Here is a 17,687-nt window from a genome sequence, read left to right as displayed (position 1 = left end):
GGGGAAATGCATTATCAAATCAGCAAAGTTTTGGAGTGGTCTCTAAATTAGTTTCCAGAGCTGTTTATACAGTATATCGAGTGGACCATGAAGATGGTCTTACCAGATGCCATTGCTTCGGTCTTCTCTTCCTCTTGGGCCTCGTTGCCGATCCAGACAAACACCTTCACAAAAGGTCGGAAGTACAAAATGCATGACTCATTCGCATTTCCTTTGGGTGCTTTTTTTTTTTTTCTTCATTGTCAAATGTATTGTTCTGCTTTCCTAACCTGCTCCCAGGTGTCCAGGATCATGACATCATCAGTGGCCAGGTCATCCTGGGTCAGCTCTCCGGGCACCTCTTCAATCTGAAAGAAAAATATTGATTGAAGTTATATGTGGAGCAGACAAGCTTGACTCAAGAGTCGGGGGGGGGGGGGGGGTCCAACTTACGATGAAGTTTCCGGTCTTGTTAGAGCAGGCAAAGAGTCTAGGAGGATGGGCGTCCATTTTGTCCCGAAGTCTGGTTGAAGTGCGATATTCTGTCTTTCCTCCGAGAGCATCCCAGAACTCACCTGTGAATGGGACACGTGCTTTGACTATCAAACAGGTACTGTGGCCGACTCACTAAACTTCATGTATTGAGCCAGAACAGAAATTATACATGGAAAAAAAAACAAAAAATGTATACATCTGTAAAGTTGATCGAGACTTTTTAGTTGAACACAAAGCTATGTTTCTGTATGAATGGCGACCGGTGAGTGAACAATTATTTCATTGTTCTGCCTGTCACAATACTTGCACAGCATTGATAGATGAACAAAGACACATCTGCAGAAAACTCAGTGATAATTTTCTGACGAATAAAGTGAATTGGGACAACACAAATAAGATGCAGCATAGTGGTTGGGATTCCATGTAGTACGGGACTTGCTTTGCAAAAATGATTGTCCTTTGTTCATTCTCAACTCAACCGTATTTATAGAGCACTTTAAAACAACCACCGCTGTACACAAAGCGCTGTCCATGGAACCAAAATAATTTAAACAATAGATTAATCACAAAGACAGTAAGTACAAAAACAGTCAAACTAAAAATCAAGTCTCATGGTGAGTCAAAAGCCAAAGAATAAAAATGAGTTTGAAGACGAGTTTTAAAGATTGGCCGTGAGGGGTCTTGCCAAACGTTCAGTGCGAGGTCATTCCAAAGAGAGGGACCAGCAACGGAAAAGGCTCGATATCTTGAAGCCTCTGCTTAGTTGTCAGTACCTCTAATAGTGTCTGGTCCGCAGGCCTGAGGCAACGGGCAGGTGCGTAGGGGCGGAGGAGCTCACAGAAGTAAGGTGGCGCGAGGCCATTAAAAGATTTGAAAACAAATAATAGGATCTTAAAAAGAACTCTCAAATGTATCGGGAGCCAGTGAAGGGATGCCATAGTAGGAGTTATGTGCTCCCTCTTACGGGTACCAGTCAAGAGGCGAGCAGCAGTCTTCTGGACCGACTGGAGACGCTTAATGGAGGAATGGCTGACTCCAAAGTAAAGTGCATTATTGTAATCCAGTCGGGATGTGACGAAGGCATGAATGATTGTTTCAAAGTGCTCTTGAGAAAGGAGAGGCTTGACTATAGCCAGCTGCCTAAGATGAAAGAAGCTGCGTTTAACAATGGCACCAATTTGCCAGTTCAATTTAAAATCATCGTCCAGTTTAAGACCAAGTTCGAGACTGTTGGGCGCAAGACTCATTACCTGTCTCCCCTCCCTCAGCCAGTTCCGAGGGCGACACTCCCAGGATGCCACACAGTTGATGGGCTCCCGTCTTCTCAGTGTCACTAGCACCGACTCCCACCCACAGGAAGGAGCCTCCGGGGCTCACCAGAATGAAAGCATCATTGGAATTCAGGTTGGCTGCTACTGCATCAACCTAAACATACACGTATGTTGATGTTCAAAGAAGACCCTACAATTTTGCATGAACATAACAGTTCAGACCTTTTTGAACACACGGTTTACAAAATCATCTTTTCTGATGTCTTACCTCCACTGCTCTGGTGTGTCCGGCGGAGTTGGAGCGCACCTGGAAGAGGCGAGTCTCTGCAGGAGCTGACTGACCTCCTTCTCTGGACGTCCCACCCTTGTAGACCACCATGGGCTGTCCTCCAAATAGACTCATCAGGTGGGCCGGCTCCTTACCTTGCACCACCCTCACCTGACACAAATGCCAACAGCGTAGGGCTCATTAATTAGCATGTTCGTGCACTGATTCCTTGTGCATCCGATCTCATGCTTTCGTGTTAGTTATCTTGCAGTCTACAAAATCTAATTTCTAACAATGTGGCCACAGACGGGGATCAATCGGTCAAACGGGCATCAATCGAAATTACGATTCACTCTGTCGGTGGGTGCATTACTGCATTGTGAATCTCTTTGGTCAAGTTAAATTGGAAACACAAAGTGAACTTCATCAGCCCCGAGGCCAATCACAATTCTTCAAAAAGTCTAAATAGAGTCATGCAGTTGAGTCACACCAATGAATCGTTGCTTGTAAAAGTTCATTTTTTGTACCCTTTCTGTGCATCAAAGCTGGATAGTAATCATTTTAATGCAATTTATTGGGCGCTCTTCTTTGATTAATGGTAACAGTTTAAAAAAATTAAGTATCTCACCAAAGCCACATTTGAAATTCCAATGCCCAACAATATTGTTGTTTTTTTTATATATACAGCATATTATACTGCGTATCTGTGGTTTGTCATATCCTCCATTATTTGCTGAAAAAGTCACTATATACCACAGTTTTTGTATTTGGGTCTAATATAAAAGGTTCCTTGATGCCGTCTGGCGGGCACTCTGATGCCAAGCAATTACTGTGTGTTGAACTCAGTGTGGAAAGGAGCTTCTTTGGCTGGGCTATAGCTTGATCTGATGGAAAAATGCTTTGCTGCCATCTAGTGGCAAACCTTTCGGGAGACCATCACTTCCTTGTGGATTTTCCACGTTCCTTCAAGTCGTGGATAAGAGAAGTGTTACCGTGTTTGTTATTTGGCCAACAATCACACTAAAGCTAGAATTGATTTTGATTACATCTTATGCATTCTAGCTGATGAAAAGTGTACGCTTGGTGTGGTGTTGTGTGAGTAATGTAATTTTAGTCTGGACGCGGATTACAAGACATTTACGAGACACCCGCTGTCTGCGATATCCCTTTATAGGATTAGCAACCATATTTGGTACCACGCATCTTACTATATACTGTACATATGAATAGAACCATGTGATTTTGCCCGGCCATCAGCAAAGAAAGCTATTTTAACGTTACATCAAAGTTCAAATAAATACATAAATATGTAGCTAATATATCAATACATGAAAGCAGAGAAGAAATAACTAACTATAAATAAAAGTGTATGATCCTGGTATATCATTTACGTCACGGTTGAAAGCAAGTCCTGTTTAATTATCTGCCATTCTATTTTTGAGTTTCCAATTGTTGAAATGGGTGCCCTGTGAAAGCGAGAGGAGGGATTTTGGAAAATGCTTTTCCAGGTTTACACACTGTACATGCAATTGAGGTGCAATCTAATGTCCACATACATGAAGCATGCACGTGGAAATGACACAAGTACACACAGTGAGGTGAAAATGAAGACAAACTGGAGCCATGAGTGTCTCACATGCACAAAGCCAGGACTTTAGCTACCGTTTCCCTTGAAGGGCCGTTATGACTGGAACCATTTCAAGAAGTCAAGAATAACGGTTTACTCCACTTTTGTTAACGTGACTGTCATGATGGGTTTGGTCACAAGAAAATTCTTACAATGTCCTTCTTATTAATTACAGATGCGAATTTTAAATTTTGGTAGAGATTTTAGCTAGCATTGTGGAAGTTGAAATGTTTGATTTGCTTTTGCGGGCCACATAAAATAAGGTGGCGGGCCGGATCTGGCCCCCGGGCCTTGAGTTTTGACACCTGTGCTCTAAAGTATCGGTAGAATTTTTTCACTGGCTGTGGACAAGATAGACAAGACTAAGTTTGAAAAGAAGAATACCTGAGTAGTTATAGGAGCACCGACAACCTGAGAAAAAAGAATCGGCGTAAAATTGAGGGGAGGAAAGAAGCGGCAAGTGAGAGAGAAGGCGAAAGGATGGAAGATCAGACGAGGAGGAGGGCCTCATTGGGAGCCAAAAAAAAAGGAACGCTGACAATGTGAGTGACTGAATGAGTTTGAGATTATGAAAATAAAAAGTTTATTCGAAGTTATAAAGGGTAGGGGAGCGCTACCTGCACAGGTCCGCCACCAAGCTCGTCATCCAGCTGGGCGCTGAGGATAGCGCAAGCCCCAATTTCATCCTGGCTGGAGTCTATGCCCTGCCTGGGAAGAAGAACCACAATCATTACAGATAAAAAAAATGTGACTTGAATTACATGCAACCACACTCCTATAGCTTGGCAAATCAAGATGATGATGTTTTTTTTTTTTCTGTTGACAGAGTTTGCATGCTCATCATTCTCACCACATGTAAATGATATGTCCACTCCGTCCTCCGTGATGGTAGTTATACTGGATGATGTAACTGTCTCCTCCGAAGAACTGGCCATAGGTAGACTCATCTACTGGCACCTTGGCAGATCCCTCGATACGCCAAATCTGTCAGGAAAGACGCAAGATTGAGCTATCACAGGACACGTCATACACCTGCGCAGTCTAATAACACAATTAGAAGATTGTGTGAGTGTGCGCAGAGGAGTATAAACCAATGTTTATGAAATTATTTAGCAGATTTATATGACTTTTTTGGGGTTTCTTTAATGTAAGCATGCGATTTTTTTTTGCAGAGGTGTACTTTAACAATTTACAATTATATAGGTAAATTATGCTATTTATAGTCGTGGCAAAGAGTTTTGTGTGTGTGTGCGAGTGGTTGCAAGATGTTTTTTTTTCCTGCAGGGGTTGAAACAGAAATTAAGTGAGGAGTAAGCAATCAAAATATCAAGAGTGGCTGACATCCTTTTTTTTGGGGGGGGGGGTCATGTTATCTTCAGCTGAGGTTAAAGAAACTAACAAGCCCATTTCGACAAAGTAAAGAGTAGAAAGTACACATTTCAGTTTTCAAACGGAGAGACGAAAGTAAAAAGCATCAGAAAAATAAATACTCTTGTAAAATAAAAATATCGAAAAAGTCGGGCAACAAAGTATTTGTTCTTTGTTAATTCCCACCAATGCGTAGCGGTATTAATTGAACACTATGTTATTCGCTTGTCATGGCAGAGATCTGTACTGCATCATTCAAGTATCTTCCCCCCTCATATATTGAAATACAGCAACCTATCATTTGGAAACACAGCCAGGATTTAACGACGACCACAATAACTGAAAAATTGTTAATTGAATATCTAGCTGTCTGTTTAGCTTTAGCACATTAGCGACTTTTTAGATTGACCACAATGGCTGATCATGAAATGCCACTTTTCATGAAACTTCACACCTGGAAGAGGAGCTTGAGAGCAGAATCCTCACTTATTTTTAAATGTTTGTGTAAAATCAAGCCTTTTGTGTCTAACAGTGTCCACACTGATGATTCTATTAGTAAGGTATTCAAGTCAGAAGAAACTCCACACCTGCTTATCTCCGCTGCCGTCATCCACCATCCCGTGCTGGGCGGCCATGGCGGGGGAGTCGTGCAGGGAGGCGGCGTCGAAGGGCACCTTCTCGATCTTGGCGATGCTGTTGGCGATGTAAGCCACACCCAAGCCCACCGTCTGATCTTTATCCCTCCAGTTCTTGAAGAACTGCTTGAAGAGCGGCGTCTCGCCCATCTCGGGCAGGATCTGCACTTGGGTGTGTTTGGGGTAGCCCATTTTCTTGATGAACTCCTCAGCAGCTTTCATCGACGCCTTTCGCTCATCCATGTTAGCGCCTTGACCTTTGATGTAAAGAGAGAAAGGAAAGCTCTGGAGAGGACTGAGAGAAACACTATTCAGAGCATGGGAACCAAGCCCTGGCGCAAATAGTGTAAAAATGGAAGCAATCAATGCAACCCGAAATGTTTATGAGTGCCTAAATTAATAATTTAACGGGGAAATATATCACACTGGGATCCCAACAAACTGTCAGAGATTTTTACTCGGACAGTTGACAAAGGCCCGAACACAGGAACAGATCGACTTTCACTGCCGACAGGAGGTGCAGTTTTCTACAAAGCCACTCCGTGTGCGCTTCCCACTGACACCCGACCTCTGCAACCTCTGCCGGCCCTTTTATTGACTGTACATGCAAATTACAAGGAATATATCAGAAAAACACTCCCATCCTCATTAACATGCCGCACCCCTGGACGGCCCCATTGGGTCACCCCTCAGACAAAGCATTCTCTTGGTACCAGCACCAACATCCATAAACCAACAGAAACATAGACATTTTAACGAGCGATGTCTGCCTGAATTGATATGTCGTAACCTGGCTCGTGACCCTTTCTCATGATGGAGCGTACAATTACTCCCTTCCGTCCATAGTTAAATCTTCCTTTCCAAGTTGTCGGTTAACAGGCGCCGGCATGTCTACGAGTGAGGGTTAAATGTTTCTCTGAGATGAGGAGCACATGGTCAGGTACCATGCGCTCGGGTCCTTTGACCCCTGATTCTCTGTGCTTCTAATGTGTGCAAAATGTTCTGAACACAAGCACTTTGAGGTCAATCAAGCATGTGACAAGATGAAACTTTAAAACATGACAACATTGTATTTTTCTATTCTAACACAAACTTAAATATCACTTGAAAGTCATCTATCTTACATTACCTTTAAAAATTAATTGCTTACAGATGATCTGGAAAAAAAAAGTGCAAACATGCAGTAACATTTCCGCTATCAACCCAAGCTAAAGTGATCTCCTCCCCAATATAAAAAGCTTGTCTCTCAGTCGAGATGAATCACTTCAACGGATTTTTACGGCAATGTACACCAGGCGGGGCTTTGATGCCCTCTTTGTGCCATCTTGCGGCATTTCAGAAAAAGCACAAAAATCACTTTTCTTCTTGGCAAATTCATGAATAAATGACCGGCGAAAGTGCGGCTTATGACCACATTTGATCAAAACAGATCATGGCTTGACAATCACACCTTACCTTTCCATACGTAGATCTTGCCGTCAGAGCCGTGGTCCAGAATGAAACAGTCACCCGTCTCCAGGGCGCTTTGTGGGAATGGGTTCTCTTCAGCCACCATTGCAATCGTCATACCTCCACTGGCATTAGAAACCTGCCATACAAGGTGACATGGAATCCATTTTTACAGCAGTGATGGGAAACTGCTATCCTATCTGGGGACAGCTCACTTTTTATAAAGTCCTCAAGAGTCAAATTACATACTTTTGTGTGTGTGTGTGTGTGTGTGTGTGTGTTTTTAATAAGATGCAACCATCAATCACTTGTTCATTATCATGTATTATGAACATTTATATTTGGGCTATTTTCATCACAGTAGAGGTTTTATTTTTTCCAAGAATTCCATGGTGGGTTGGATCACATCTTTGTGCTCAAAACAAAAGTGCCCCCCCCCTTTCACATACTAAACGGAAAAGAGCTACAATGGTACTCTTCAGCGCAAACAATTTAAATTTTGATCAGTATCAAATTGCACACCTTCATAGATTCCCACGCACCACGTCCCTTGTGCCTCATTCGCTAACGTCATTGGAAATCCATTGTGTCCGGCTTGCATAATCTTGCTAACCAACACGGAAGTGATGCAACCATTTATTGCTGCCCGCAAAGAACCCATTGCACATGCTGTGTAAGAAGCACACTGTTGTAGAAATGTGCACGTTGACATTGTCAATATTCTAAATAATTGTCATGTGACAATTCAAAGGGAAATGAAATGAACGGTTTATTTGATAACGTTCTCATCATCGTGACATGCTTTGCGAGATGTACCACAGTGGGCTGCGATGCCCATTTTTCAAAATCGAGACTTACTTGGTGAGGGGTCGTTTTCTGTAAAAGGTGCTGATAGTGTCATCTCATGCTACAAAGCCAACAGGATTTTCAATGACTACTTCTACTCCATTTTGAATATGTAATATTTTCCGATAATATGGAAGCACTTATTATATTTCGTACATGGATAGCTCTATAAACATTCATAAAAACTATCCAACAAACCCAATACAGTCAATATTACAATCAACATTACAACATAATTGTGTTAAAGCACTCTTACTACTCACAACAATTTACATAAGTGGTTCTGAGTCTATATAGTATTTTACAAAACCGCCCACCAAAAAGAGGCTTCAGTCCAGCAAACAATTATTTTCAGTCACGGCAAAAAGAAAACAGAAGTACCTTGTAGAGTTTGGCCCTCTTCCTGTTGGAGGCATCGGCCTTGATGTCGTCAGAAGTTCCAAGCGGCAGCTCTGGTTTTTCTCCTAAAACCTGAGGCCAAAAATTCAGTGTGTTATACGCACTCAGCTGATTGAACAACATCTGATACAAGAACGACTGTGTGTGTGTGTGTGTGTGTGTGTGTATATATATATATTTAAAAAAGGGGAGCGGGGGTGACCTCAAGTTTGATTGGCCATGTACAGGTATGAGGGTTGGCCATGGTTTTATTTTTGAAACTTTTGATTCGTGGATTGCATTACATTGTGCATATGTACTTACTGTTGTTGATTCTGACAGTACGGTACCAGTACATAGAAGAACCTCACCTCTATCATCTTTTCTCTCTCCATACCCTCGTCACAGACATAGACGCGGGCCCTCCCGCTGCGCTCATTGTCCCGGATCCCCTTGGCGACCTGTGTGGCCTTCAGCTTCTCAAAGCGGTTACTCTGGGAACCACACCACTGGTAAATCTCCTGCGACGCATGAAGGGGGGGAGGAAAAGTAAGTTTACGCAATCCAGTGGACCCAAACAGCTTCCCCCATTTTCAAAACCGACACCCCTAAGTGACTCACAGCTCCCAAGTCCAATATGAAGCAGTCTCCTTGGTTGAAGCTATCCCAGCTGACCGGCACCTCTGTTGCCCTGACAACACGACGACCTTTGACCTGGAGCACTCGCTGTACAACCACCTCATTGGTGACGACATGCTTGAACCCTGATGCCACACCTCCTTTCTGGTAGATAAACGTTTCACAGTTAATAACTGGCTGCCTCTCAATATCTGCTATGACAATATAATGTGTGCTTCAGTATTTGGTTGATGGGTGAATTTTGTTTGACGTCTGACAGAAGATTCACTGATTAAAAAAAAATAAAAAAAGATATTCAACAGCAATGTAATTTCCAAGGGGGATGCACACACCATACACGTACTGCAATACTCTAAATGAAATCAAAAATGAATATTATAATTCAGTGCAATTCAAAAACTCCAATTTAATACACCGGCATAGCAAAGCAGCACACCAAATTACAATGCAAATGAGCGAAAATGAACAAATGTGCAGGGTGTCACATAAACGAGTTCAAGTCTCACCATATACTTGATCCCAGACTTGAAGTAGCCAAGAAAAGTTTTGGACTCATGGCCGTGGACTTCCCGATACTGGATGGGTTTTCCTCCCAGGAAGTCATCCATTTGGACTGTGAAAATGGCCGCCGAGCCTCTCTCATCCGCGGTGCAGAAATCACCTGCGTAACAATAACGACAACACAGACTCCAGTTTAACCCGACAATGTTTTAATTTTTATTTCAAATCGGACACAAGCCCCCACAGGGTCGGACCTTCATATGTCACATCGATGGAAAAAAAAAAAAAAACACTTAACCACTCCCGGTACTGATATGAATCTTGTTTGTTTGAATACTAATGTGCTTGTTGGAAAAAGTCATGAAGCATATCTACTCTCAGAATTTCTCAAATTAACATTGTTGACTTTCACACATAGGCGGCCCGGTAGTCCAGTGGTTAGCACGTCGACTTCACAGTGCAGAGGTACCGGGTTCAATTCCAGCTCCGGCCTCCCTGTGTGGAGTTTGCATGTTCTCCCCGGGCCTGCGTGGGTTTTCTCCGGGTACTCCGGTTTCCTCCCACATTCCAAAAACATGCATGGCAGGCTGATTGAACACTCTAAAATTGTCCCTAGGTGTGAATGTGAGCGTGGATGCTTGTTCGTCTCTGTGTGCCCTGCGATTGGCTGGCAACTGATTCAGGGTGTCCCCCGCCTCCTGCCCGAAGTCGGCTGGGATAGGCTCCAGCACCCCCCGCGACCCTAGTGAGGATCAAGCGGTTCGGAAAATGGATGGATGGACTTTCACACACACACACACACACACACACACACACACACACACACACACACACCTACAATAGTTAACAAATAGTCCCCTTTAATGGGCCAAATAATCTTTGTTAATTCTGCATTTGGGAAAGAACGTGTTGGTCTCTGTGCACTCACCCAACCAGAAATGGAGGTCATACTGCAGGTTTCCTGAGCGTTGTTTGATGGTGTTGAGGATGATGTATGCATCTCCTGTGTAAAATCCTCCATAAAGGTTCTCAGGAACAGGCACCAGGTCAAAGTTCTCCACCCTCCAAACCTGGAGGCCTGGTTTCTTTCCAGCCCGCTCAAACTCCAGGTGCTGTGCCATTCTACCTTGGAAAAAAAAAAAAAAAAAATCACACAATTTTTTTCAAAGTGGGTTCTTTTTGCTCCTTTGCAGATTTGAGCATACAGATGTGTAGTCCTGGTGGTGGGACTCTGTGTGGACAAACACTGCCGAGGTAACAGTCGTCGCTCTGTAAAAAGTGAATCTTAGCCCCTCCTACTTATGAGCCACATGCTCTTGGAAACATCAAGCCACTCCCATTAAGGCTGAGCTGTTGCCATGGAAACAAAGATACACTTTGAGCTATAGTTGGATATTAGTGCACTGCATAGTGAATCACGGGTGCCCTGTGCTTGGGTGTTTCCCCTTGTAGAAGGAAGCTTTGGATATAATGACTCAGACAGTCTGACGGAGAAGTTCCAAACAACCATATGGAGCTGACTTAAACCCATTTATTCTATATTTTATCTTCAGCATATTCCAAATTTGCACATCTGCACCACACATGAGTGTATTCATGTGGAAACAGAATAACCGATGGAGTACAAGAGGGCTCAGTTTATAATTTTGCCTGTCAGGAAACGCTGCCACAACTGGAACTGAAACAATCTAAATGTGAAGTCCATATATTAAACTTTGATTTCAAGAATTGTCCAGTAAATGTATCATTTAGCAATTACAGCTAATTGTTTAGTATTCAAACAATGTTAATCCATTTGGACAATAATTTTAACCCTTTCAGGGACAGCGGTTACTACGGTGGTCAGTTTATCATGTTATCAGGTTACAGGTTGCATGACAGGGTTAATCCAATTTTGCAGCAAATGCAACCCGCCCACTTCCCCTACCTTGGGACCAGCGATGGCGTGGCACTGGCTGTAAATAACACACACACAATCTGCATGAAAGGCAGCAGTGAGTACAAACAAGGCAAAGCCCAAGTTTGACTGAAAATCCTTTCGAGGACTGTGAAAGTGGGGACACTGGTCATCAGCAGAATTCCTGCCAAGCGATCCTTTGCCAGACCTTTGCTGCAGCCATCTTGATTTTCTGCTTGTTTAACATTCTTGCTGCCTTCGCTTTTGTACTTTTCAAACTAAAAAGCACACTCTTTTGTGTTGAGGTTGGGCTTAATCTGGTTTCAAATGACATCTCAAGTTCTCCACTTCAATCAATCATATCTCTCGTTTTAAATCTATTGTGGTGTTGCACGTAGCCTGTAGCTAATAGGAAACAGAGTATAAGCATGAACACTTACAAGTGTTGTGGGGGGGCGGGGACAAAAGTAACACGTTATAGGAATATATTATATTAAGGTGGGATTGGAGTAATGTAACGCATTACTATGTAACTGGTGCTGTTTGGGCTCCAGCTCACCCGTGACCATAGTAAGGACACGCAAGTATAGAAAATGGAATGATGAATGAATGGAAAATGTACTACTGTGTATTACCTCATCTAACTGGTCACATCAAAACACACACACGCGCGCGCACACCCACTCATCCCTCACCATTTGTGAAAGTGTATGAAGATACATGGCGCCAGTCGAGTCAAGAGATTCAAGGAGGTGCCTGCTTAGTGGCATGTGATGTTTAAAATAGGAGAGATGTTGCCTGACCTTAGTGTTTCATTTTTTTCCCCCCATCTAATCATTGTCAGTTAATTAAATAAAGGATTAAGGCTTTGGTTTGTTTCGTGGGATAAGGGCTTCTACAAAGGCATTACATGGGTTCAGCTTTTGAAGGCAAATAACATGACTTGAAGGATGTTAGCAAGAAACAAAAGCTGGTATAGCCCTCATGGCTCGTGTTGCACCCTTCCATTCAGTTACTGTACATGAAAACAAGCCCTTTGGTGTTTTGTCATACTTTTGCCAAAGAAAGCACGACGTCATTGGGGAGTACTGTAATCAAAGTAACATTAAACTGATTTCGTGATCACTGTGGATCAGTCATTCAAAGAAAAATACGTACATAAATCTTTTTTAAAAAACATGAAAAATGCCAATTTCCAGGAACATTTTCTCTGCACAGTGATCTACTATGACTTAATGGAACTTGATTATGTATTTAACCGCCTCTGGCTACAACAGCCACGAATGCTTGTGTGAAAATTACATAATTCCCTCTGAGATCATAAATAAATACAAATGGTCACAGAAATGTTTTCAGCAGGCTAGCCTGACTCTCTTACTTGGCAGAGTAAACACTGGAGAGTGTAAACAAGTTCTCTGAATTGAAGCTGTGTTAGCAAATTTGATTTGGAGGTTGTTGTTTTTTTAAGTGAGCCTTCCCTACCAAATTTCAGCAACATGGTTCAGTTAACTAACTGATTCCCTCGTTTAGCTCAAGATGTCATCATAACACCTCAAGTACTCTGTGTTTCGCAACTAAGAGCATTTTCTTTATGCTAGTTTGGTCCAAACAGGACACACACACACACACAACTGATTTTGGAACCGGTCCTCCAGAGTTCTGCTGCCTCCCTATGTGCATGTGTTACCGACCAGGCGTTAACACCTTGACAAGAATCGTTCAGCTTTCAAGGTGGCCGTCGGACCACAAGCATGCGAAGCATCTCCTGCCAACTCGAGAGGCAAAAATGGAAGCAAGCTAGTGGGGGCACTCATGCGTCCAGGCCAACTAATTTATTTTCCACTATTTCCGCTTCTCTTGCGTAACAATGAAGGCTTCTCTGTTTGCCACATGGAAAAGTGATTAGTAGACACTAAAATCGAGAGGGAGTTAACATTTTTCTTTGCAATAATATGTTCTGTTTGCCCCAACTAGCATTTGTAGATGAATCCACCCGTTTTGATCGATCGATGTTGGGCAGGGAGGCCATTTTATCCTGCGCAGCCCCTTACCGTCAACTGAGAGTGATGTCATAGTGCCCCTCAAGCTCGCTTTGCTAACATCACATGTCCAAACCCAGAAAACAAGTAAGTCGCAAAGTTGACTTTTTAATATGTAAAGTGCAGTTTTTAGTTTGACGTCAACTTTTTGGTCTTATGAACACATCAAAGGAATTAATTGACCTGCCAACAGCAGTGGGCATCTTGTCATCTATTCCTATGCTACCATATTATTTTGTGATAGTATGACCTGGGCTGTCTATAGTTGAGTAGTTATGTAGGATATTTAAAACAGCATACTGAACTGCCCAGAGGTACACAAAGGAATATTTTGATGCACTTAGTGCAAATAACCTTTTGCTATCTTGCGCTCTACACTTCTGTAGTTAATCCGTTTTATTCAGTAGTACTGTAGAGTACTGATCCTCATATATTAAATACAATGAACAAACTCTGATTCTATAACCGTCGATGGCTACTTCCGAAACATACGCGGAACAATGGCGATACCAGTATGTTCCAAACTACTAGCTATAAATCATCAACTTCTGCTTTAGTGGCTGTAAAAGTCACTCACCACCGACACGCCCAACAATCTGATTACCAAATGCAAACAAAGATCTAAGTGGAAACACGAGATCCTTGTTGGACATGAGGGCAGATGTTTGGCAGAGAATGTTAACGTGACACTTTGAAAACTAAGGACTGAAGTTTCATACTCATGTTTTTGCTGTTAAATTTGCATACTATAAATGTACGCTCTCTAAAATAGCACCATGGGAGACTCTTCAAACTCAGTGACACATGTCGCTGTTGGCATGCATGGTTAAAAATAGAATTATTCGAAAAAAAGGCTGGAGACTTACACGACTCTATTTTGTGCAGCTTTGGGTTTTGACGAGCTTCAGACTAAACGACAAAAAACCACTGCGGCAGCTTTTGACTGCGATCATACACGTAGCCCCCGATGGAGGAAAATGTTCTGCTACTTCACTGAGCACCAAAGCTCCCACCCCGCACCTCCCGAGTAAGACACTGGCTTTGTCAGTCCTAATAAAGCAAACATTAGGGGGTATTCGTAATGCCTGAGGAACTTAACACATTAAAAAAAGAAAAATCAAAGACTGAAAAATATGTCTGAACAATGAACATGGGTGAGGTAGAGCTTTCCCAGCTGACTCTGAGTGAGAGGCAGGGTACGTGATCGACTTCGATGGCAAACGTCACACAGGAAAGCCTGAAAGTCAAACCTAGAACCTCTGCCCTGCGAGGCAGTGCTAACCACACTCCTACCCTGCTGCTCAAAAACACCAAAATAAACCAAGTGAGTTCCTGGGCTGCTTATATAAAGCGGTAAATGTTTGGCTGAAGATCCAGTTTGTTTTGGTTACAGCTACTAGCATAAAATTGTACCTCAAAAAATTAAAAGACAAACAACTACTAGCTACTAGCTACTAGCATAAAACTACCCCAAAAAAGTAATGGAGAAACAACTGTGTCCGCAAAGAATCCCAAACGTCTGTGAAACTGCATGGAACGCTCTAACCCCAGGTTAGCCTCTTTGGCTCCAGAGTCCCAACACTATTATATGGCCCCCTCCCCCATACTTTGCTCACCACAGTCCCTGCTGCAGGCCTCAAAACTAGTGCGACACAAACAGTAGCCTCATATGGCGCAAAACAGCGTGGGTATCAAAACCCTTGTGATTTGTCAGCTGCTGTCCTGGCTGGAAAAAACAAAAAACAAGCCCACAATTCACACTTTCATAAACTAACTGCAGCCTTGTGTTGGGATTTTTTCCCGAAACGAAGAATCAAGATGTTGGCTGGGATTGTGTAATTGATGACTCACACTATTAGTAACTTGACTTCACCGTATTGTACTTTTCCTCTTTGCCAACACCGTAACATTTAAGTGATAGTATCAAATACACCTCCATCCTATCGATGTCACAATCAAAACAGATCATCATATTGTTTAAAATTGGATCAGAATGTAATGCAGTTACTGTGGTTAAAGATCAGCATAGTTGTGGAGTAACTATCGCAAAGTTCTAAAGTATTCATTACTTTTTAATAGTACTCATCTTAACCCGAAAAGATGTTTTAAATGTTTGTTAAATTGGTTTAGTATTGGTCTGTATAAGTTTGACACACACCTCAGAACTTTTGGGCAAAATCTCAAAAAGTTTGTGAGCCGAATAAAAACCTATATTTCGTTTCCTTGCATCCCCTTTGGCGCATAAGCAAACTTCCAAATCTTGCACAAGATGCACACAAAGAAAGAATGTAGTTCTTTGAAATTTATATCGAAATGTGCAGGGTGCAGATTAACGAGGATGCAGGCTTCCCGGACTCACGACTGAGTGAGGATTTGACGCAGGCCATTGTTATTGGATTGCAACTGTCTACCTGCAATATATCGCCTCAACACACACGTTGTGGCAAACACGACAGTGGGTCACACACTCATCTCGTGGTCGCTGACACGACTTCCTCTGCCTCACTATTTGTTTGAATGTTTCTGTGGAAACAACAGACATCTGCTCCTGTGGGTGGCATGCAATTGGTCAGGAGTGTCACACCATTTCTGATTAGTTCAACTGTTCTTTATCTAGATAAAAAAATTGGGCTTTATACAATGAGGATTTTGGAGAACAAGAACATCACCAATAATAATAATAATAATAGATTTTATTTATAAGCGCCTTTCAAGACACCCAAGGACACTTTACAATAACAAAAAACACAAAATAATACGGGTTGAGCAGCGGCAGCCAAAACGCGCCAGCGTTCACTCAACCCAAAAGTCAGAAACAAGGGATGGTGCCCGTTGCAAAATTTCAAAAAAAGTCATTTATCTACATGCTAAAAGCGTTTGCAAGGTGAGTCCCTAACTCGGCATCTCTCCTAGTGCTGGCCGAAGACGCCATCAAGGCGGCGCTGGCTGACTATCAACTCAAGCAGCAGGACGACCAGCAGGTGGTGGCCCAGGCCTCCAATTAAGATCAGAAGATGGAATACTCCATCCAATACATTTAAACAACTTGTTTAGTTACTGTACAGTCGACCCCGGCAAGGTCCACGGATTGCTAAAAAATGCATACAACTGGCGCCTACTCAAGTGCATTGGCGAAAAAGTAATCAAAATGAAACTCTAAAAATTCTCCCCAAAATGCAGATAAACATTCAATGCATGGAAATGGGGGGGGGGGGGGTACATGGGGGGTGACCCTGATACCGCTATCCAAAAAAACTCCAAATGATTTAAATATATCCAGAAAAAAAATTGACTTTATATCCTGTGAAACGTTCCTGTGTTTGCTCAAACGTCTACTTTTGTTTATCAGGTCAATGATGTCGTTGATCGATTGGCAAAATATGATCTCACATGAAAGGCAAAATATCTGCCGATCCGATCCAGCCAATCAGTACAATATAATGGGCAGTATGCGTATCGCAAAGACATGCGACGCATGCTTTTGTCTGACTTTGTCCAACCAGATGCAACTTTGTGCATATGAATCACCTTCCAATGGGAGAACAGTATCTTGGGACATTACTAACACACACACACACAAAACTTAAATATAAATTCATATTGCAATGATATACAGTAAATATCACAATATTCAACACTCATGTCACATTTCACATCTTTTTTCCAGTCTCATGCAGCCTTAATACTGTATATGTACAGTGTCACATTTACATGGGCATTTCAGTCTTTAATTAACATAAGAATCATGTTTTGGAAAGTGGGAAGAAATCAGAACACCTACACAAACAGGGAGAAATTATTATACAGGAAACCTGGAGATGAGACTTTGGGAACACGACCCACTGTCTCACAGTGCTGCCATACAAGTGAAACCACCTAATTTTCTGTCTGCATGCAAGCAAGGGGTATGCCCTTATATGGCATTGGCTGCACTACAGAATGAATACGGTTGTTACTACAGCATTGCTACTATTCAATACTTCAGAATGCCAGACAAAGTGGGGCGCCATGCAAAAAAAAAATACAAATAAAGCCCGTTCGTTCTCTATTCTTATGCATGGGAGTCGATTCATTGTTAATTGGGGGCCGGAACGCTTTTGCTGGAAAGACAAATTTGTCATACCTGACAGATTCCGAGTTGTAGAAAACAAACAGAGAACAAAAGGAGACGAGAGCGAGGCGCGATGGGCGCTTGAGCAACAGGCCGGGACCAGTGAGGCGTCGAGACGGCGTGCGTGGCAGCTGAGCGCAAAGCCGCTACTTTGGATGTTGTCCCGGGACACTCCCCATTACGA

At 42.5% G+C, this 17,687-nt stretch overlaps 1 protein-coding gene across 3 annotated transcripts in view; it reads right to left on the bottom strand.

The window, feature by feature from the left end:
* The window catches only part of gsna (gelsolin a), an 18,599-nt gene extending 912 nt beyond the window's left edge, over window positions 1–17,687 (bottom strand). Inside the window, exons 1-16 of one of the 3 annotated variants that reach the window (XM_086134720.1) lie at window positions 17,516–17,687; window positions 10,385–10,582; window positions 9,462–9,616; window positions 8,938–9,099; window positions 8,688–8,837; window positions 8,320–8,409; window positions 7,099–7,231; window positions 5,596–5,900; window positions 4,491–4,624; window positions 4,258–4,348; window positions 4,025–4,051; window positions 2,014–2,184; window positions 1,725–1,899; window positions 433–554; window positions 270–347; window positions 104–164 (exon numbers count right to left, since the gene is read on the bottom strand). In XM_086134720.1, the coding sequence (XP_085990846.1) occupies window positions 104–164; window positions 270–347; window positions 433–554; window positions 1,725–1,899; window positions 2,014–2,184; window positions 4,025–4,051; window positions 4,258–4,348; window positions 4,491–4,624; window positions 5,596–5,900; window positions 7,099–7,231; window positions 8,320–8,409; window positions 8,688–8,837; window positions 8,938–9,099; window positions 9,462–9,616; window positions 10,385–10,577 (2,047 nt within the window). In that variant the 5' untranslated portion in view covers window positions 10,578–10,582; window positions 17,516–17,687. The remainder of the gene's footprint in view (window positions 1–103; window positions 165–269; window positions 348–432; window positions 555–1,724; window positions 1,900–2,013; window positions 2,185–4,024; window positions 4,052–4,257; window positions 4,349–4,490; window positions 4,625–5,595; window positions 5,901–7,098; window positions 7,232–8,319; window positions 8,410–8,687; window positions 8,838–8,937; window positions 9,100–9,461; window positions 9,617–10,384; window positions 10,583–17,515) is intronic. The other 2 variants (XM_086134718.1, XM_086134721.1) reach the window with 2 other exon arrangements.

This window comes from Hippocampus guttulatus, chromosome 17 (assembly GCF_054856545.1).
Source record: "Hippocampus guttulatus isolate MCC_2025c chromosome 17, RoL_Hgut_1.0, whole genome shotgun sequence".
Taxonomy (NCBI): Eukaryota; Metazoa; Chordata; class Actinopteri; order Syngnathiformes; family Syngnathidae; genus Hippocampus; species Hippocampus guttulatus.
Note: the sequence above shows the minus strand (reverse complement) of the source record. Positions and strands in the feature narration are given on the sequence as shown.